Raw genomic sequence first — 22198 nt, 5'->3', positions numbered from 1 at the left:
TGGAGGCTACACCCCTTTATACACATCTTTAAGGGTGTATAACTAAATTTTGCTAATTGTTAAGACAGTGCAGATTTTTTTTTTCTTATCTTCTATCTGTTCTAGCTAAGTGTAAATCAGGAATTTTAGCTACATTATTTTTTTCAAAGTTGTTAACGGACTGTAAAATCAGTTAACAAAATACTGATTTTAACTGAAATACAGCAGTGGTTTCCTCTAGTGGTACTTTGCACACAAAAGAGCAGTAGTTATATCTAAACGTTGAAGACAAGAATAGTAATACAGCCAGGGAGCTATTTTGACATTCTGGAAAGAGAAGAAAATATGAGAGGAATGCAAGATAAGTGTCCTGCAGTTGGTATCAACTCCCTATTTCTGTATTTGGTGGGATGTGAAATGTGAAGATATTATTGATCCAGCTCTCATGACAGCTACATGAGTTGTATGCATGTGCACTTAGGAAGAACTGCAGTGTCTGCTGCATAGGGATAAATCTCCCTTGGGCTTCCAGGAGACTGGGTTTACCCAGAGGTGGAAAGGGGTTGATTTTATGGAGAGAAGAGATTCAGACTTAAAGTTGTCACTGTCAAACAGCCATTCTCTTGGCTTAGTCTTTCTTGTGTTTCAGCTTGAGACTGCTATTGGAATTCAGCTCAAATTGGGGTTTAAACTAAAGCAATATAGAGTGGGAAATCGACACTGTTTAATCAGAACACATCATCAGTTCAAGCATCCCATCTAATGACAGAAATTGTCATTTTATAATGAATTAATCACAAGATGAAGTAATTATGATTATTTTTACCTTTTTGAAGCACTCCGGCTATGAATTAGGTAATTTGTGAATAGTCAGAGAATTTTGATATCTGTTGTAGCCTCACTAATTCACAGGATTTTCTGTGATTTGAAAGACGTTATATTTTGTGTAGGAGAAATGACTATGTTCCCTGGAATGAGATTTTTAACATGAACAGAATTAAGTAACCAGGGAGAGTTTAATTAAATTTTTACCTTACAGTTGTGCTTTACAGGCTACAATGTGAACTCAAGTCATACCTAAGCAATTAGCCTAAGCTGGTGGCTGCTCAACAACTGAAACTCAGTAAGCGGAGCCTGAGGTGATATTGTGGGAAAGAGAACTACATTTTGTCTTGAGAAATGCACTTCTGTAAGAGAGTGTAGCTTCCAAGAACTGACTCTGCCTTTGTATTTTTTTGGAGATGTCTGTAGCCTCCAGAAATGGTGCATTTCCAAATATGGCAGTCATCTCCCTCCTAGGCTGCTCATCTGGCTGTTTGCATCGTTCCTGTGCAAGTTCCAAGCAGTAGTCCTCCAATGCCAGGAAAGTAGCTGGACGTGGAAAAACTGGGCAAAACACAACAAGTCTGTAGCTGCAATCTGACAGATGTCTTACAGGCTGTGTTGCAGAGCAGTTTGTTCTGTCTGCTGCAGGGAATTTTAGCAGCTTTCTCAGCTCTGTCACTGACAGGGCTTAAGGCTTGTAAGGCTCAGTATGTGGGTCATGGAAGCTGGAGGTCCAGATTGGGAAGCCCATTCATTAGCAGGACTTTTTTTGAACTATATATTAATGTGATGGAAAATAAATAGGTGTCCTTTAGGCGAACAGTCAGGCTGCAATGTAGCACCTCTGTGTGTGTCGTGTCAAAGGGATGTAATCTTTTTATAGTTTAATACTGATTTGCTAGGATGATTCACTAAGCTTATCAGTTGCAGACAGTCTGGGAGAATGAAATGGAATGGAAATGCTTGTCAAGAAATGAAACAATTTGCTTCACTAAAATAAGCTTCTGCTTCTGGGCAGATTTATATTTTGTGGGCGGAGTAAGATAAAATTAATGTCCTCTAATGTTACATGAGAGGCTGGCCTGTGGTGCAAGGAAGCTTGAAAATTGTGAGTGTACCATGCAAAATAGGGGAGGTACCTGGTGCAGTGCACCTGGCCAAAGTCTTTGGATTAGCCTGTAACTGGCTCCTAGACAAGGGATAAAGAGACTGCCTTTTCATCTACTACTCCCCCCACAGATTATTCTTCCTGCCCAGCACTGTTCCTTCTCTGTTTTGACACTTGGAGGACAGCAGTGATGGTTCCAAGGTCCATGCAGTTTCTGGGGAAGGCATTGTCTCTATGAGGATGTCTGGGAGATATGACAAAGTTATTTCTCTCTATTTGTCTCAATATCTCTAGTCGTATATAGTGGGAAATCATTAAGTGGATTATTCATGTCATGAGACTGATTTAAAACCAAAGTTTAGAAAGGAACTTGAATAGGAATTTGAATAGTTTCAATTTGCCTTGTGATGATTCCTGTACTTGCTATAATCATCCTTCCCTCTTCCAGCATCTCATTGCTTAAGTGCCCCTTTGACCTCCTTAAAGTGACCTTTGGTCCACAAGCTTCTTCCAGTCTGGCCCTCCCATCTTTCCAGAGAAACAGAAGGAAATACTTCATACTTCTTCCTAGTATAGGCAGAGTGTTATCACGTTGCTCAGATTCTAAATGCATTTTAGTAGTTGAGATAATGCTATTCAGCAGTGGCTGTCATCACTGGCCAGCATCCCACCCACCCACAGAGGTTGCAGTCAGTGATAGCAGGAGATGATGTTACTGTAAAATAAAGGCAGTGTTTTGTAGAGCATGTGCCTGCTCTGGCATGGCAGGCTGCAGCCCTTGCCCTGAACAGGACCTTCTACAGTTGTGCTCCCTGGTGCTCAGTACCTTCTTACCTTCCTTGCCTTTGGTTATTCTAATCTGAGGCATTAAAAAAACAGGAAAAATTGAATATAATGGACTTATTTTTGTGGGGACAAAAAGAGGCTCGAAAGCACATGCCCATTCTTTTGGCTATGCTAAATTTGAGAACAAAACCATACTTAAATAACAACATAGTTTTTTCTAAAACAGTGCATGTTAAATAATAGCTGAAGGAAATATGCAGGGATTAACTTGAAAACAGATGTTTATAATGATTCAGTGACTTATTTTAAGTACATTCCCAGACGCAATTAAAACAGGCTTCTTCTGAATCTTGGGGATGTGTTGATAAAACTGATAACATTCTACATGATCCTGGAGGAGGAAGTATGAGCTGCAAGCAGGCGTCCTCCAGCTGAGATCTCATCAGGTCTGAAAAACTAAGAGAGGTCACACCAGGTCACTTCTTGTAATGGGAGACCCAATGTTTTTCCAGGCACAACCATGTCCTGCAAGGAGTAAAGTGGGTGGCACATTTCCCTTCTGATCCTTGCTGGGGTTGCACTGCAGCATTTTTTGGTGTTGTCTTCAGATCCAGTTCACTTTCTGCATTATATGATAAAAACTCCTTCTAATCATGTTAATTCTCACCTTTGTGTGAATTTATAATATAACATGGTATAATAATGTAAGATAAAAAATTGTAACTATTTTTGCTTTATGTCAGTATGGAGAAGATTCTACTTCAAGAAATAAATTCAGTGGATGTACATATACAAAAAAATGGTGTCAACAAAAGCAATAAATTTTTCAGGAGATAGTACTGTAGTTTTATTGGACAGCCTTTTTTTTTAGTATTAAAACCCCATTTCTGTTTGATGCTTTACTTTAAAATAAAATTTATTTGCCAAGTAAAAATGTTACTGTATTATTTAACTTTCTGGGGTAATATTTATTGGCCTCATTGGGGGTTTTCCAAATTCAAACCAGATTAGGTGCATTTTCTTTTCATTTCCCAGCAGTACTGAGATCCCAGTAGACTGTGGAGGCTGCAGGTGTAGAGGGACAGGTGCCCAGCATCTGTGCTGAAAGCTGTCTCAGGGGAGGTGCTGTCCCTGGCTGCTTCTGAATAATGGCCTGAAGGGGCTGCTGAAGGATCTCCTGTGCATTGGTGGAATATTAACTGATACAGATGTTTTGCTTCTTTTCCTCATAGTTTGTTTCTGAGGGGCATGACAACAGTAAAAGCATTGACTGCTGCGTTGCTTACCAGTTGCTTCATGACTATGAAGAAGAAAAGTAGGGAGTAGCCCTGATGCACTTAAGAGCATCTTTGGTAACACAAAGTGACTGTAAGATTTTACCTGTGCACCAGTTAATCTGACTTGTCTCATGTTACTGTATGGGCTTAAGCAAACTTTCCCTGCACTGACCAGCCTTGCAGTCAGTGGGGTGCTGCTGACATCCCTGGCTCATTTCAGTATGTTTTGCCTGTCACCCACTTCAGGCATTTAATTCGCAATTTCTTCTATTTTCAGGGATGTTCCGGTTGTGGAAAATGTGATTGCAGTGGAGTAAAAGGGCAAAAGGTAAGTCAGCTCTGTCCATTTCATTTTCTTGCCTATTTCAACCACAGGGTATAAAATCTACTGGGAGTCAGGTGAGCCGTTGGGTTCAGCAAAGGCTTGCACTGCCAGGGAGCACTGCCAGGGCCAGGCCAGTGCCATCAGCAGGGTTTCTGAGCAGCAGCCCTCTCTGCAGAGGGCAGGAGGGCCAGGGCTGGGGGGCAGGTGAATGTCCTCATTGTGGAGTGAAGCCCCCAGCCCGATGTGGCCGTGCCCTCTCTCCTTTCCCATCAAGTGGGATGCTAAGCCATCGCTCTCACCTTTCCCTCACCTCATCTCCAGCCTTTTCAGTGGGTAGCAGGCTTGACATCCTGACTATCTCTGGAAGAGAGGCAAGCAGTTCAGTTCAGAAATGCTTCTCTCAGCATGCCATGCAGATTGCTCTCCAGGATGGCTGTGATACGTCATAATCAATGTACCCTGACCAGGGTTAGCCCTGGGAGGCAAAGACTTACAGTAGGAAGAGGGAGGTTAATGATCAGCTTAGATACAGAAAAGTGTTGCAGGTCAAGAAAAAAAAAAAATTAAAACTTTTGACAGAACCTTGCAAATTAGTTTTAGAGTTTCCATTCAGTTATCTAAACATCTATATGAAACAAAAAAAGGCACTTTAAAGTATTCTCTTAAAGCAGTAACAGTGAAGAAAAATTACAGTGCACTTAAGCATTCCATTAATTCCCCCTGTTAATTACCTGCTTTTGTAAATATTATAGACATTCAACCCCTCTCCTTATCTCTTCTGATTTTGCTTGTAGAGATTTTAATCTATGATGTGTTCTCTTGTGCATGCAAATGTGCTGTGCATCTACCATTCTAAGCAAACATAAACCAGTTTTATCATTATGTGGTTGCTTTGGGAATGTGTTTCAAGGTAAGTTGTTTAGGTCACCCAAAGGAATACTTAGAAGAGATGGGGGGGTTGTTTGCTTTTTTGTTTTGGGGATTGTTTTGTTCTTTGAAATAAATAGACAGCTGGTGTTCTGTGTTGTCTGAAAGGCAATAGCTGCATATTTACGGATGATAGATTTAAGAATGTCTGTTGGTGGCTTTTCTTTGCTGTTTTCCAGAACTAGGAATGTAAATTACTTAATTGGAGGCCCAAGCAAGATAACTTTCTTTGCAACAGAGCATAGATGAATTTGTGATACAGATAAAAAATGTCAAGGTCCGCAACATCATTCAGATGGAGTCTCCTTTTTTAATGACCCAATTATGTCTGTTTAATAAAAGTCAACTATATATTTAAAACAAATACAGCAAAGATTTGGGAAAGGTTCAAAACTCTGCATTTATTCCTTGATAGCTTGATCTTATTGTTCAGTAACAAACACAAATGAATCACGGCAGAATGAAGGAGACATGTTATAACCCTTTCATTGAAAGACATCAGTTTTCAGTTCATAGAGTATGCCAGCATCTTGTAACAAGATAATTTAAAAAAATGATAGCTTGGGGAAATAAATAGTATAAAGCCTTATGCGTAATTTATTTCCAGCTGTGTTCCTGTCTGTTTGCTAGAGGTCTTGCTGGAATTTTCATTTTTGTAGTCCAGAGTCTCAAAATGTTATTTTTAAAAGAAATAGATATGATGATAGATGCTAGAGATAGATGCTTATCTGATATGCTAGAATCCAAAACTACCTCACATTGATGTAGGCTGTTTAAAAATGTTGATGAGAGAAAAATCAGTCCATAGTAACAGAAGACATATTAAGTACCAGTGTGTTAGTGTACTCTCCACTCTTCCTAATGGGTTCCATCACAAATTTCTCTGACTTTAAGCAGGTGTATAATGAAGTATTCACATAATTTTAGACTTTGTAGGAAACGCAGTTATTGACATTAGAGACATCTGGACAGGTGAATATCTAGTTATACCTAGAAAATGATAGTCAGGAAAGGCATTTGAAGGTATTTTGGAATGCATTTAACATGCATGAATCTGGTTCAGATCAATGCTTACTCATTATGTTAACTCTGTTTCAAACACACTTAAGATTTTGAACAGAAAACTGAGCTTTATTTAAAAAAAATATGCCCCCTGCCCTTCGGCCCTGTGTAGTTTTTCAGCCTGATTCATTATGTTTGATGTCTGTCTAGAATAAGGATAGCCTGACACTTGGTCCCAGGCCTGGGGACAGAACCTGGTGAGGGAAAGTAAGGGGAGCATCCTTCCTGCTTGCCTCTGTAATATTGCTGTAAATGGCGTTTCCAACGAATGCATTTGGATTTGAAACATGTCCCTGCTAAACGTGGTTCCCATTAACACACCCATCAGTAATGGTACCTGTTACTTCAAAAATCTGTGTGAATATTTCTTAATCAAAGGACAGATTCGAAAGACTGATTTTAGCCAAGATCCGGGCTAGGAGAAGGCTGCCATGCCCAGCTGCTGTGGTACCCCAGGAGATCACATCAAAAACATCTGCTCTCCACTTCTCATGTGGGAGGACATATCCACTCTACCCTCCATCATCCACAGCCAACATTCTGCCTACACTGGAAACCCTTTTGATCTGGCTTCCATGTCATGCAGAAGTGCATAAATGCTGAAGGGCCTTTTCCAATCCTCCCACACTCTTCAGCAATCCACCCACACCACTTCATTGCCATGGGAGCCCCGGGAGCTGCGGAAGTGGGTGCTGGGTTTACTCTTTAATGCCTTAATTATTAACATCTGGAGAGATATTTCCTACCGTAGTGTGGGAAGAAGTTCCAGACCCAGAAGTTGCAGACTGGGGTTCAATTAAAATTCATTTGGCCAAATATTCATGATCTCATCAGAAAAAGTGCTGAAAATGGTATTTGACTTAAAAGCTGTGAAATGCCCAGGAAATAGTACCCAAGAGCATTTCAGACATGGAAGAGTAAATCACATTGCCATATTTTTCTCTGTCCTTTGACAATAATTTCATCAATATGATGGCCCTATTTAGAGTACATTTAAAATATTCTCTCATCAGACTGTTTCCATGAAAATTGCATTTCTATGCCAAACTCCTTTAACATGACTCATATGTTATCAAGGGCATATAATTGACAAACTCTAAGGGTTTTCATCCCTTTCAGAAAATTCAGAAAGTGAGTGTAATTGCAACAGATGGCCCTTATCCTTTAAAGCCTTTATTATTACACTGAACATCAAGCTGTTTTTTTAAGCTATATAATGTCAAATATCACATGTTTGCCAAACAAAAGGTACAGAAATTTTAGAAAAACATAATATTGCTAAAATAATAAAAAATACCTTACTGTTTTCCATTAGAGAGATTAGCCTAAAACATCTTCATTTATTACCTCATACTTTTTATTTGGTTTTCTGCATAATAACTTGACTGTTCTCTGAAACCTCACTCAAGTGTGAGATCTGTTTAAACTGATTAGAGTTTTGAATGCTTGCCTACATTTTATTGAGCTACTCAGAAGAAGACTGAAGTTATGTTTTCTCTTTTATGCCTACCTAGATCTTGAGAACAATTTCAAGCAGCTGTCAAGATAAGAAGTGCTAGCCGTTAGTGCATGCAGAAAAAAAAACATGTTAAACATTTAATTACCATTCAGAACAAAGACTGCACAGAGATGAGTGAAATTCTCCATGCATTGACTTTTTCTAAAAATCTTCCTTCTCTCATTCATGACCATTTGCACTACTTTTACTCTGTATCAGAAACACGTGTAAATGGAGGCAACACTGGAACCTTGCTGTAAGTAATACAGAATGATTAATCTTCTTAGACTTATCAAGTTAGAATGCACTGAAGTATAAATCCTCATTCTTTAGTGTAAGTATTTTATGATGATTTCACTGTCTCAGCATTACCCACTGAAAGCTGAAGTCAACAAGAATATCAAACATGCTTTTGTCATTGAGCATGAAGTGTTGCAATTTAAAAAAAAAAATCTTTGCTAAGTAGAAGATAAGAATAGAATTAACTCTTTATGTAACTGCTGGTTTTGACATTTTTATTGTTGGAAAGCAGGAAAACTTGAGCAAATAATTTTATTTTGGTATATATTTTTTCCCTTATTCTGAGACTGTATCTGTATTATTATACCTGCATAAATTTGAATTATCTGTTTGCCTTGATGGATGCATCACCCCTGTGTGGATTGACCATGCTGCAGAAGTACACAGACTGGCTTTGCTTAAGGTATTTTGGATCTGGAAGCCAGATAGCTCCAACTTAGACTGAGAGCCAGTGGGACATTTCTGGAGTTTCCCATCAAGAGGAGCAGAGACCAGTGTTTTCTCTCCTGCACACTTCTACAGCCTTAAAAATCACAGATGGTTTTGGTGTCTGCAGGGGACTGTGTTTCTGCCTTTGCTCTGTGTAATGAAGAGTTGACTGTGTCCCTGCATTTTTTTTTTTAAGGTTTACCAGACTGGGAGGACCTTTGAGGGTTTTCTATAATTTTACATATCCAAAGAAAGAACAAAAATATTTCTAATATTGATGATTTAACAAAATATAAACCCCCCTTGTTGGAGAGAAGTCCTAGCAATCTGTGGGAAGATCACTATTAAATACTTTGAGTTTCCTTGAAAATATATCAGAGGCAACAAGTCAGTTCCTTTAGTGGAGCAAATCAGTAATCATTAGACCTGTCTTTTCATAGTCAACCTTTATTAGACTTTTTAGAATCAAGAGTGTTAATTTTTAAAATCACTTTTCATTGACACTGCTTGGTTTTAGTAAGCACTGCTCAATGTTCCTATTTAAGTCCCCCAAGAACGAGAAGACACAGTCTTCTCTTCTTTCTCTTCTTTCCCTGCACCAAGGGAAATATAGGTTGGATATTAGGAGAAAGTTTTTTTATGGAAAGAGTGATAAAACACTGGAATGGTCTGCCCTGGAAGGTGGTGGAGTCACCATCCCTGGATGTGTTTTAAAAAAAGACTGGATATAGCACTCAGTGCCATGGTTTAGATGAGGTGTTAGGGCATATGTTGGACTTGATGATCTTGAAGGTCTCTTCCAAACCTGTGATTCTGTGAAGTGGCTGCTGTAGGAACTTTGAGTCCAGCACCAGTTTATGCCTGAGTTGGAAAGACCTTGAATGGGGGACATTAAGGAAACTGCAAGCAAATAATGTACTCTGGAGATGGCCATAAAGTTGGAAAGAGGGATGACAGGCAATGTGGGAGGCAAAATGTGTCTGCAGTCTGGAAAGGGCTAATAGATAACATGAAATCATCTAATTATGCCTGAAAGGGCAGACTCAGAAGACAGTAATAAAATAAGCAGAAATACTGATCAGCTGTAGATCTGATGTTGTAGAGGGAAACTTGTGATTCATAAATATTTTTGAAAGTCAGGATATCGTCACAATGCTTTTTGTCAATTCTGCTTTGACAGTAGTATATTTTTATTGATTTATCCCTTACTCCGAGAGAAATAATATTTTAAATTCAAATCAGGGAAAAAGAACATCATTTTTCATGAAGAGAGCTGCTATTCTTGAAAAGAACAAAATATCAAACAGCTTTGAATAATATTGACTGCGATATGCTAAATGTTGAAGTTTTCTACTCTTTCCCAGCTGTCAGACCAAACTGCTAAGTGGCACCTGAAACCATCAGCTTTTCTTAGTTTTAAATAGTTACAGGAACCATTTGTCCCAATTGTCTCTGGCAACATTTTCTATGTTAAGATATATTTTTACACTCAGTACAGTGGGTATCTTTGATTAATACAAACCAGTGGATTACACTGAACAATTTATCTCTATGGAAAGAGAGCTATAAAAGCAGTAGTATTATGTGCTGAGACATGCTCATATTTAGTTTTCAGAGCTGTCTTCTGAAAGTATTCACTAAGTAATATTTCATTTGGCACAATATGACCTTTTAAGCAGCTGTTGCTAGATGCACTACCTTTGATTTTAAGGGTGTTGGCACAATGAGCTCAGGCTCTATTCTTCATGGAATAAAACAAGCTCACAGGGCTTAGTTTTAAATTTGCACAACTGTTAGTCTATGCCTTCATTATGGTTTCTTGAAGGATTGCAGGGCCTTAGCTTGATCTGAAGTATGTGAGCCTCCAATGAATTACTCAAGTTTCCCCAGTGTGAGATCAGAATAAGATATGAAAAGATGTGTAAGATCTCTGCTTCTCTGAAATCTTCATGCTCAGGAAGTGGAGCTGCCCAGTGCCTCTGCAATACCTGTACATAGCTTGAAATCTTCCCAAATATAAAATTATATCCTTACAGGGTATATATGTACCTACTGACTAGATACTGATTACAAAACTTTTGTCCTGTGCAGTTTTTCAGTATCTGGTCTAACTGCCCACTAAAACTCTGTGATGCTGCAGGGGTTTGTTGGTGTAACTTAGGAGTCTGGGACAGCAAACCCTGGGCTACAGCAGTAGCTGCATTTGGTAATTAATCCTTCAAGTTTTTAAAATCATTCTGCTCTTCAATTTATACTGTATTTGTTCAGATCTCAGACCAAGACAGACATTAAAATAGACAGTTCTGTGATATGTCAGTTCCCATACAAGAATTTAATCCTTGACGCACTTAATAATCAGTTTCTGTGTACATTTTCTCTATAGCAATAGAGACAAGAAGTGACCTGAGTGTATATAATTATCACTAGGGAACCAGAGTTTGTGGTAGTCTTCTTAAATCACTTTCAGGTCTTTTTATCCAAGAGCAAAAAGTAGTTTGGGAATTTTTTTTTTTTTTTTTTTTTTTATCTCATACCTCATGGTAGTTAGTTGTTTGCTTCCTTTCTCTCGGCTACTTCTTATTTCAGATTTTAGACTTATGCTTTCAGAGAAAGGTCATAACTAAGATTAGTTACTGAAAACATCTGGCCATATGATGTTTGCTTTCAGAAAGCAGATCTGGATTTTCTCAAAGTTTGGATTTCATTAAGGAAGGGTAAAAAGCCAAATTTTATACAAAGTTCTCAAAACCACTTTCAGCAGAAGCAATAGCAAAGCTTGTAACAGTATATGCCTGGAAGGAGACAGAACACTAAGAAGCAGCATGAAAGTGGGATTTTCAATGAGGAAACCTGAAGTAGCTGCTAAAGGAGTGATAGTGGAGTACTTTATCACACAGGGAAGTTTCTAACCTGCTGGAGAACATATTTAGTTTAGCCACAAAAGAAGATTAATATCACAGTAGGAGCAAAAAAACAGTTGGGAAACCCTATTTAAGAGATGTCGAAGAGGATTTACATTTCTTTTCAAGTAACTGCAACACCTGAGAAAGGGCTACAGAATAGTTAATTGAACTATAGATAACACAGCAAAGAGAGTTCAATTAAATGATGAGAATAATGACTAGCTTTCAGTGATAGATAAAGTGTTCTCTTATATAATCTTTAACAGCAAAAGAAACACAAAATCAAGGTAAAGCCAAGGGGAAAGAAACTTTGAGTCCTGCCTGGAAAATCATGTAAATATCTCTTAGAATATTTAAGAGTGATTAGAATGGCAAAACGTACTCATAAATTTTGTACCTCTTAAAGAAAGCATGTGACAGCTTCCACCGAAGTTCATCTGGAACATTTTTAAATGTATTGATATGCCAACAAAAATAATTCTCACCAAGGCTTGTGTCAAAGTTCAGTGTGCACAGTGTACTGAGCTGAGTGAGTGAGCACAGTCACCAGCATCAAATGGGGTGTTCTCTCACTCTTTTCTCACTGACTGTAAACACATGCAACGAAAGCATTTCATGGCTATTTAGCAGAATACTTAAAGCCGTGAGGGGGTTTGCTAACCCTTAATTTTGTTTGGTTTGCTCGAATGCGAAGCAAAGACTGAAAGACGATGCAGAACTGCAAAAGAAATGGTTTTACGTGGTGGTGATGGAGGGGAGGGACTCTGGTACAGAGAAGCAGTCTAAAATGCCCTCTGGCTCCAGTGTCAGTAGTTAGGTGAAATAAAGGGAGGAATACCAAAGGCTTGTATAGCGAGCAGTGAACGGAGAAGCCAGTGCTGCCTCCATCTGTATTGCAGCACCTTTAATGGGACAGTGAGTTAAGGATGAGATTGCAACACCTCAACGCAAACTTCGTTTCTGTCTGAAAGTGTGGAAATAGAGGCTGGGAATCCAGCAAGGACACATTCAGCCCCATGAAATTCCTGTAAAAGGATCTCTGTAGGAAGTTCTAGTATTAAATGCAATGAAATCAGTGTCGGGGAAGGAGAACTGAATGACACCGTTTCCCTCATCAAAAAAGAGGGAAGATAGTGTTTGTGAAACTCTCCAGAGTATAAGCTTTAGATTGCAAAACTGCCTTTGCCCGCTGGCTGTCACTGGGCTCCGTTCAGGAAGCGCAGGAGAGGGGCGCGAGGCTGTGCCCTGGGGCTGGCAGTGTCCCGGGAGCCCGGCTGTGTCACTTCCCCGCGGGGTCCTCTGGGTGGCAGTCAGACATTACGGGTGTCCTTTATTCTGACCCGCCTCTTTACGTGTCCTTGTCTTTTTTTTTTTTTTTTTTTTTTTTTTTGGTCAGGAAAACCTTAAGGCCACCTGCTGAGCAATACACCAACACTTCAGGTTGACACTTACTGACAAAGATACTGACATCCACTATAATGTCACTATAAGAAAGATACTTGTTTTCATTATTGTTAATAATTATTGCGTCTTTGTTAACTTTATTGACTTAGGCTGAACCACCCTGGAGGTATTACAAAAATATATATTGTCGTGTCTGTTTTACAGTGGATCTGGTTAAGAGACAATAAAGTGAAGAAGCACTGATTGACACAATGTTGTCTGCCTTCTGATATTTACATGATTAAAAGTCAGAAGCCAGAATATTTCCTCTATTTTGTGGAAGGGTATTTTACTCCTGTGGAACTTTCAAAATGTTTAAAGCTTTAGAAATGCCATTTCCAAACTGACCCGAAAAAGCAGCTAGACTAGCACTGTCTCAAATAGTACTGTCGCATGCCCTCAAGATATGAGTACCTCATTATGAGAACTTTATTGCAGTCCCTACTGTCTAGGACCAGCTGCCCATGTTTTTACTATTTATGGAAGAGATTATTTTCTGTAAATATGTCCATGACAAACCTTTGGCAAGAGAATAAAACTTGCATGTAACGTCACATTTCATTCCCGGTCTAGGATCTGAACAAAAATAAATTAAAAACCCAGAGAAGTTTAAGACCCTTCCCCCCCCCCCCCCCCACTGTTTTATCTTTAAATGTGAGACATTAAACAATGCCAAATGCAAACAAATGCTAAATAATTTTCATTAATGAAGTAGGAAGGGTGTGGAGCATTTTTACCCCTTATATTCTTGGACCTTCAACACTGGAAGTGATTTAATACAATGTGTAATAAAACAAAGGAAGAGTTACTCAGACCTAATGTGTTCAACAGATGATTAAAAGGGGTGGGAAATGTAGCACCCTTTTGATTCAACCTGTATGCAGGTGATAGAACTTCCTTTTTCTTTTTACAGTGCAAACACATTTGTCCTTCAAACATCCTCTTCGCTTATGGTTCTTTGAGGTTCTTGTCTTCCCCTGAGTGACTCTAGCTGATGAGAAGAGGCTCCTTGACCGATGTGCAATAAAAGATTTAAAAAAATAAAATAAAATTGGAGAACCTCATGTGTACCTTTGTGAAAAGGTTTGTGTGACTTCCTTCTGAAACATCATAAGCTGTGTTATTGTGTTGGGCTTTTTTTCTTTTTTTTTTTTTTTTCTTTTTTCTTTTTCTTTTTTTTTTTTTTTAAATCAAGAAAATTTTAAACATAAAGACAATGAATCACATACTTTGGTGTTGAACTGTCAAACTCTGTGCAGGCAGACTTCCACAGCTGAAGATAAAGTTTTGTTGCTGTCAGTTGTCTTCTTCTCTCTCATTTTCTATTTCTGTACTTTGTGTACCATACCCTCAATCATACTATGAATAAATATGTACCTCATCAGCATCCCAGCTACTTCTGGATCTGTAACATTTATTTATGCTGGAATGCAATATCACACAAAGCATACATGAACCAAAGACATGCAAATATAAGGACTATTGAGAGCTTAAGGTAAGAGTGTACATGGCTCAAGAAGTCCTAAAATGTGAACTTTGGGCAGCTGCATTGGAAAAATCTGACTACTACATTTGGAAAATTAGGAATAACTATGGGTCAAGGAAGGAGAGGAGTTGCATGAAGAAGACTTCTAAATTATGTAGGGAGAGGCTTACTTATAGTTGGTTTAACTGAAATTGTATGATGTTGATAGAACCAATGATGTTGGAACCAATTGCTTGGCACCAATTAAATTATATCCATGATTGGCTTTTGAATATTAATTTTACTTCATTCATTTTACTTCTTATTCAGCTTCTGAATTTCTTTGACACACACTGTATATCCATGTACTTGAGCACCAGCTAAGCACATAGATACTGATATGTAGGGGAAAGGATAATCAAAGATTTTTATTTCTATTTTTATACTCCTGGGAAACACTTAGCAGCTTCCTGAGGAATGTTCTCTGCAGCCATGAGGTGCCACAGAAATATGCTTTTGCTCTAAGCATTCTTTAGTATTTAGAAGGCAGAGGCCCGGGCTCAATCCCTGAACCTTAAACCTGAAAATCTCTGTAATTAAATATTTACATCAATGGAGACACTACTGGAGGTTTGGGCTCATCTTGTATCAAGCTGCAGAGATTCCTCAGTGTTGTAAATTCAAGATCCTTTAGAAAGGACATAGTAGGAAAAGTAATCCTCTCAGGGAGTGAAAAAACAGAGTGAGATTTGGTGATCAGGGTGCCTGCCCCATGGTATATGAACCTGTATAGGTTCCTGTAAATTAAGGATACAGCACTGGCTTTTGTACCATAAATAGGTGCTTCCCAGTGTCCTCCCCTCAAAATGCAGCTGAGAGCTCATTTGGCTATGGCACTGAAGGAGTCCCACAGGTGAAAGTCACTGGGGAGGGAGCAAAGGGAGAAGAAGATGCAGAATGAACACCATGGCAAAGATAGAACAGCCCTGGTGTGCTTGAAGTTGTTCAGGGCCTCAGCCAGCCTGACTGTGGAGCTGTGCAGGTGATGTGAAACTGTCATGGCTGGTCCTTCTGCTAGTCATGCCAAAAATGCTGCACTCATGTTTCCATGGGACTGAGTTCTTTCAGATGCTTCCTGGCAATACAGGAATCCAGATTTTGCTGACTCTCCCCCCTCTCTCTGCCTTACCCCCTCTTCAATCCCACATACTGTCAGGAATCCAGCCCCAAAACTTCTGGGTGAGCCAAGATCTTTACAGAGCTCCTACACAGATTCTTTGCATGTCTGCAGAGTTATGTTTGTGTAATTAATTACTTGTTACTTGTGTGGCTCCAGAATTGTATAGCTATGGTGCAGATAGACTCTGCTGAAGAACGTGCAGTGGGAATTTTGTAATGTTAAACATTCTCAGTGCATTTGAGGACACATGTCCTGTAAGCATATAGCAGTAATTCTACTTGACTGATATCCACTTCACACTTTCAATAAAATACTGAAAATGCTAAGTGCAGCTGAGGACAAACAGATGACATTTATTGTGCATGTTTATTTTATCCCTGAAATATATTCAGGGCCAGTGCTCCCTCTGGTGGTTAAAATTACCCTTTTAATAAAGAATAGGCTATTCTCTGTGTCTTCTCTAATGTTACACTGAGTAACACTGAGCCAATTACAATTTTCTAACACATGCTTAGAAGAGTGTGGAGAGAAACACTGTGACTTGAGAGTGCTGCTCGGGTCACACAGTGCCTTTCCCGCTGTGGGCTGTAATTACTGGGCTAACACCTTGGAGCCAATTCACCGAGTGCTCCCAGTTCTATCAGCTGAAGGAACAAATACAGAGCCTGCATTCACCTCTCACGTGGCTGGGGATAGTCTGGGTAGAAACCATGTAGTATGTTGCAAGGCTGTTGTCCATTGCTGTGGATTTTATGAGGTCATATTGGAGCATCAAGGTGTGATGACTGTTTCGAATGACAGGTTTTCCTGTTAACAGTCAGGCTCTATTTTTTACTCTGTTTGGGAACTGCATTGTCAGTTTTCATCTTGAAACAGTTGCATTTCTTTGCCAGAGATGCCCTTGGTAGAATTTCAGTTCAATGAATGTTAACTTTTGGGAACAGGACAGCACGTGTGTTTGTGGGAAGAGTTCTGAGTTTATAACACGTTGGAGTCAGCAGTGACAGTGGTCTGAAGACAGCCCTCTGGCAAGGCCAAGGATTTGTTGGCTCCCAGCTCAGTGTCCCTTGCAGCAAAGGCACAGCTGAGGAGCTGTGGTGGAGGAGCTCCAGCAAACCCCACTGCTCTTGCTGGTGTGAGAAACTGCTCTTGCTGCTGTTCCACCTTGTGTCCTTGTGTCCTGCTGTGTCCTCCTCACATGGGCTTTGGCAGCTGCCTGGCCACCTGGTGAGCTCCTCAGCTCACAGAGGCCAGACCAAGCTCACTCAGTAAAGAAAAGGGAGTAAATTTAGTGAGCTGAACTGGCTGAGGGAATCATACCATGTGGTGTGATCCCTTTAAGGTGGCACCATCCCTTTAAAAGGAGAAGAGCCACCTTTGCTGGGTAGGTAGATCAGTTTAGTTGCCTTGTGACATCTTTCCCTTAGACTGAGTTTTATGCCTTTTCAGCTGAGGAACAGACACGTGTCTGTCCTGCTGTTTCAGCTGCTGGGTGATCTCTGGCAGAGACAGATATTAAGAAATGAAGCATCTTTCAAATGGCTACACATTGTTATTCACCATGTGCCTGAGTCTCTGGAGAGCCTGAGAACGTCATATTTGTACAGACACAGACACCCTGTGAACCCACACTTTGGGAAGCAGTTGATTTATATCCATTTTACCAGTCTCTCAAGCCTAAAACCTCCCAGTCCAGCAGTCCCTAGGCAAAGTAATAAGGGAAATAATTTATAATGGGGTGGTGATTATTTCCTCCCCCTCAGCCCTTGATATATTACAGCTGAATCTTCTGAAATGACTTACTTTGTGGGACTTCCTTGCTTAGCAATCTGCAGTTGTTCCATGTGTCAAACAGCATTTCATGGCTAATTTGGAAGGGTAGGTGTCAGAACAAAAACATCAGCTCATGCAGTTAAGCTCTTAACAAGTTCATGTCTGTTTAGAAGTCCACTCAATTTTAATTTGAACTACCTAATGCAAAGGCATTTCACACAAGCTGAGCTAACACAGACATTTTGCTTATTAAATGAGAGCAGTGGCGACTGAGGACTTGCTGTCTTTTTACGTAGCACCTCCACATTTCAGCAGTTGAGTGGCAGAATATTCATTTTTGTGAGCTGAGTAATGTGTTCTCCTTTGTGCTTTCTGACAGCTTGCATTGAATCAGCAGAGGTACAGATGACATGGTTACATCTGTTTTAATTTTTGAGTCTCATGAATTGATTTGTAAGAAGCAGAAGCTCTTTCAATATTACTTGCCAAGATTTTGCAGCTGTGAATATTGGAACTTGAACAATACATAACCCTTGCAGTCAGAGTCTCATGCTCTTCATGCATCACAGCTAGAAATCTCAGTGCTGAGTAAAAAAATAAGTGAGGTAGCAGTGATAACCTGGTGCTTGTCAATTTATGCAGTGTATGTGCTTAATGAGTTGCAGCATAAATGTAGCACAAGCACTTACTCTTGGGCTGTTTGGCTGGAATATTAAATGAAGAAAGGAACAGGCAGGCAAGCAGGGGAAGGATGCAGCAAATCAAGTGTTTCCTTGCAAGGTCAAGGCATCTTCAGGACATGCTTATGTCTATTCTGTATAGCATAATAAATGATAGATTCATCTGATCTTGAAATTCCAAGTAAGCCACTTTAGGTAGGAAAGCAGCAGTGTAACTGTTGTTACCTCAGTGACCTGTGGGGTCTGATCTACTCAGTGACATTAGGATACCCTTCAGTCATATGACTTTACAGTTTAAGGAATTTACTGTCTTGTACAGTGTACTCTCTCTACTCTCTTGTTCAGTGTAGATACTCTGATAGAATTTTACTGTAATTTAGTGTAGTATCACTGATGCAAAAAAAAATATGATGGAAGTTTCTACGAACTTGAACAAGAGTATTGAAATAAAAGCTTTATTCGTTAGTCCTTACAAATGCTGGCACCATTAGTTTTCTAAGGCTGTTGAACAAAGAGGAAGACTGATACCTGAACCGAAGAAAAGGACTGGAACTCAGGAGACATTCCTAGGTCTCTTACTGGGTCTTGGTTGCCTTAATTTCTCTGAGTGCTCATGGGTGGCATGGAGGAGTTAAATCTCATTAATTGTGTAGCCTAAAAGTACAGAAATTTGGACTTCTTACACAATCCTTAGTTTGGACTATTTAACCTGAGCTTACTTTACAGTAAAATCAAATGGGAAGGCAGAGTAGAGGGAGACGTGTTTGCAGTGTGTAAGTCCATGATTCCCTGTTAGAATAAGCAGCCAAGGTGGCAGGTTGCATGCAGAGAGGGATCTGGTAGCTCTAACATGTGCAGTCTCTTTTATGTTTCCTCACTTCCCTGTTGCAAAAAGATGAGCTCAGTTCCAGTAAGAGAAATCATGAGTCTGCGGGCTTTGGGGTGGTACAGACCTCCACGTGCTCAGGAGTTATATTTTCCAGGCCTTGGAACATCCAGTACCTTGACTGGGTGTCCAGAAGTTCTGGACAAATAGCCAGTTGTTTTTCTTCTTGGCCTAACAGTTTAAGTCGGGAAAATAAAAATGTTTCCAGGGAAACCTGAATGTATCTTAGCTCAAAGTGATTTGTTATGCTCCTCCAGCTGTTTTACCCCTCAGGCAGGGCAGCCTGGAAGGTTAAAGATAGCCTTAAGAGAATTGACTATAGTTGCCTTAGAAGTTGCAAGTTTTTATGTATTTTAAGACTTTAGGTAACCTCCTTGGCCACCTGAGGCAGTCATTCCCTTAGTAAGGGACTTTACAGGCAAGTTAAGGCACTTTCATAGTTCCAGAATGGTTTAAGGGAGCCTTAGACCAAGTGAAAATCTGATCTGTAGACCTCAGTTTTAACTTTCCTTAAGAATGGAGGCAAGGCTATTTTTTCTGTGTTGCAGGGTGCAGTGGCTCAAAGTGTAGTGAAATCCTCAGGGGCAGAACTTCTGAGTGCAGAAGGTATCAGCCCTGTTACACATTACCGACGTGAGTCACCTATGTTACACATGAGGCATAGTTCTCTGTGGCTGTCAAAATGATCTTGTTTTCTTCTCATTTGCACATGTTGTACATTCCTTCAGTAGTGGAAGACCCTCTTGCGTGTCACTTGAGTGTCTTCTCCTTTCTTATCCCATCTTGCAGCAGGTCATGAGAGGAGGTTCAGTGTGGAATTCTGGTCTGAATGACGTAACAACTGATTTTGTAGAAGTACGCTTGTGACAGTAGTGCAAATTAGCAGTCAAAGTATGGGTTTATGTTAAATTCTTTAACTTTACAGATGTATTTCAGATTCTTAATTATTTCAACATTCATTCAGAGACCTCCATCATGATGCATTCTTCCTTCAAATATTTTTCAAAACAATTTTAGTTACTTTAGAACTTGGACTTTGTACCTCTACAGCTGACCTAGAAACATATTTCTCCAGCTGTTCTGATGTTTGCTTTGTTTTGCTTTGTTTTCTGGTCTAGCACACTGCTTCAGATTTGGCTCAAACTAAATAAAGACTTCTCAAACCATGATAAAAAATATTGGGAATTAAATAGAAGAGGTCATGCCATTTCAGCACTTCAAGGAAAAAATGGGTGTTTGCCTCAGAAAGTACTCTTTTACTAAAAAAAAATATTTTTGTGAGAAGACGGACAGGAGAAGCAGCAGGATATTTTTTTTTCTGTCAGGAATTTTAAATAAATGAATGTTATTTTGATTTTATTTTCTTGTGCTCTTATCATTTCAGTTACAGTTTTCTCTCTCCCTCCTTGGCCCTGCTCTTCATACCCATCAATAATGTCCCTTTCCTCTTGTCTCTTCATTTTAACAAAATCCTGGACAAGGAACTAAAAAACAACATCAACCCAGTAACTCCACAAATCTTCCAATTCCTCTCATCTTCTGACACTATAGCACCATGTCTCTTGGTTATCACTCAGTTTCCTCTGTCTGCATGTCATAACTTTTTCTTTGCAAGATGCCTGTTATACTTCCTGGACAAATGAGCTCCCCAAGACTCAGATGTTCTCATGTGTGCTGAGTCCTCAGCTGACCTCTAAGTAGCCAGCATATTTCTGGGAATCTTTGTCCTCAGCAAACAGGAGAAAAGTTTATTCTTAATTGCCATCCTGAAATCCAATACTAAGTTGGTTTTTAATTACAAGTTGCCATTTCATCTCTCACTGTTTTGCTGAAAATCCTTAAGTCTCTGTACTGTCCTTTTATGTGTTTTGAACATTGTTAATTTTATTTTCTTTTTGCAATCCTTTGAAAATTGCTGTGCTTTGAGTTTCTTAAGCAAGTGCTATGTTTTTAGCTGTTTTCCAAAGTGTAAAACTTCATTTCACAGTTTCACACTAATCTTTTATTCATCCAGTATTCCCAAAGTTTTTGACAGTATGAAGTGTTTCTGCTTGTTTCACAGCAGACCTTGAAAGGACAACTCTGTTACTTCCTGCATGGAACCAGTGGCTTTTGATTTGCTATTTCCAGGAACTGACATGCATAAGTTTTTCCCCCTCTCCCTATGTGTAGATTTTGCATCCTTTATTCAGAAAGTGTTCCTCTTGGTTTCACTGGGAGTCCAAATATAGTTGAATGTATAAAAGCTGCAATATTGATCTAGAGTGTGGATAGGTTTTCTATCTCTAGATTTATCTGATTTAAATAAATTTGGAGTTGTAGGGAGAGGGACAGCACAGGTGTCCCATACAGCATTAAAATAGGATCAAAAGGATGACACATACACAAATACAATTTTGTGTTCAGCTTCTTAGGAAGATCCTGTATTTCGAAGCACCCTGTCTCTGAACCACCCTGAAATTCAAGCATAAGTGACAAACCTGGTCTCCAAAACCTGCTGTTGTGAGTGGTGTATAAAAAGAGTGGTATTTACCGTTCATACACTAGTTGACCAAACAGTGATAATTGTGGTTTTCAGAAATTTAGTTGCTGATTTGGGCTGTTAAATTTTCTACTGGGACTTGGCAGCACTTCTGGAGGAATGCAGGTAGGTTTTATTAAAGGGAAAGTGACTTTCCTGTTACCAGGAGAATAAATCTGCTATGAAAAGCGCTATCCAGAAAAAAAGGTTTAACCAATATTTAAAGAGTGCTTTTGTGTTATGCCACGCTCAGCCCCTGACAATCTATTTTTGAACCATAAATATTTCTTTATTTATAACAATCCTTCTTTGAAGTACCACCATGAACTCTTTGCTGTCACATGTAGCTTCTTACCACTTAACAGGTTCCTCAAGCGCAGAAACGGGATATGTGAGTTACTTGAAGAAGGAGCTTCAGTTGTATAGTTGCTAATTATTTTTTTTTTTCCTTCCACAGGGAGAAAGAGGCTTGCCGGGACTACAGGGTGTGATTGGGTTTCCTGGAATGCAGGGACCTGAAGGTCCCCCTGGGCCACCAGGGCTTAAGGTAAAAACTTCAGCTTTAGTATTCAAAACAATCATATTTCCCTAAATGGTTGTCCCAAGAAAAGATAAAGCTTTCTCTTTTACTTTTCAGGGTGATACTGGAGAACCAGGACTGCCAGGAACAAAGGGAACAAGAGTGAGTTCTGTCTTACTTTTTTGCGATTCTGATGTCTTTGGGTTTGGCTGCCTTCAAGTACAAGTTGAAGTCTCTGACTTAGTGAATGACATCCTCTTGAGCTGCACAATAATTTCAAAATTCTCACTTTTACTTTTGAAGTTCTTGCT

The 22198-nt window shown here is 39.5% G+C and overlaps 1 protein-coding gene across 2 annotated transcripts in view; it reads left to right on the top strand.

Annotated features, from left to right (window-relative positions):
• COL4A1 (collagen type IV alpha 1 chain) overlaps window positions 1-22198 on the top strand; it is a 120263-nt gene that overhangs the window by 44876 nt on the left and 53189 nt on the right. For both annotated transcript variants that reach the window (XM_054004354.1, XM_054004362.1), the window contains exons 2-4: window positions 4253-4303; window positions 21825-21914; window positions 22005-22049. In XM_054004354.1, coding sequence (XP_053860329.1) covers window positions 4253-4303; window positions 21825-21914; window positions 22005-22049 — 186 coding nt within the window. The remainder of the gene's footprint in view (window positions 1-4252; window positions 4304-21824; window positions 21915-22004; window positions 22050-22198) is intronic.

This window comes from Vidua macroura, chromosome 2 (assembly GCF_024509145.1).
Source record: "Vidua macroura isolate BioBank_ID:100142 chromosome 2, ASM2450914v1, whole genome shotgun sequence".
Lineage (NCBI taxonomy): Eukaryota > Metazoa > Chordata > Aves > Passeriformes > Viduidae > Vidua > Vidua macroura.
This window is presented reverse-complemented; position numbering and strand designations above follow the sequence as displayed.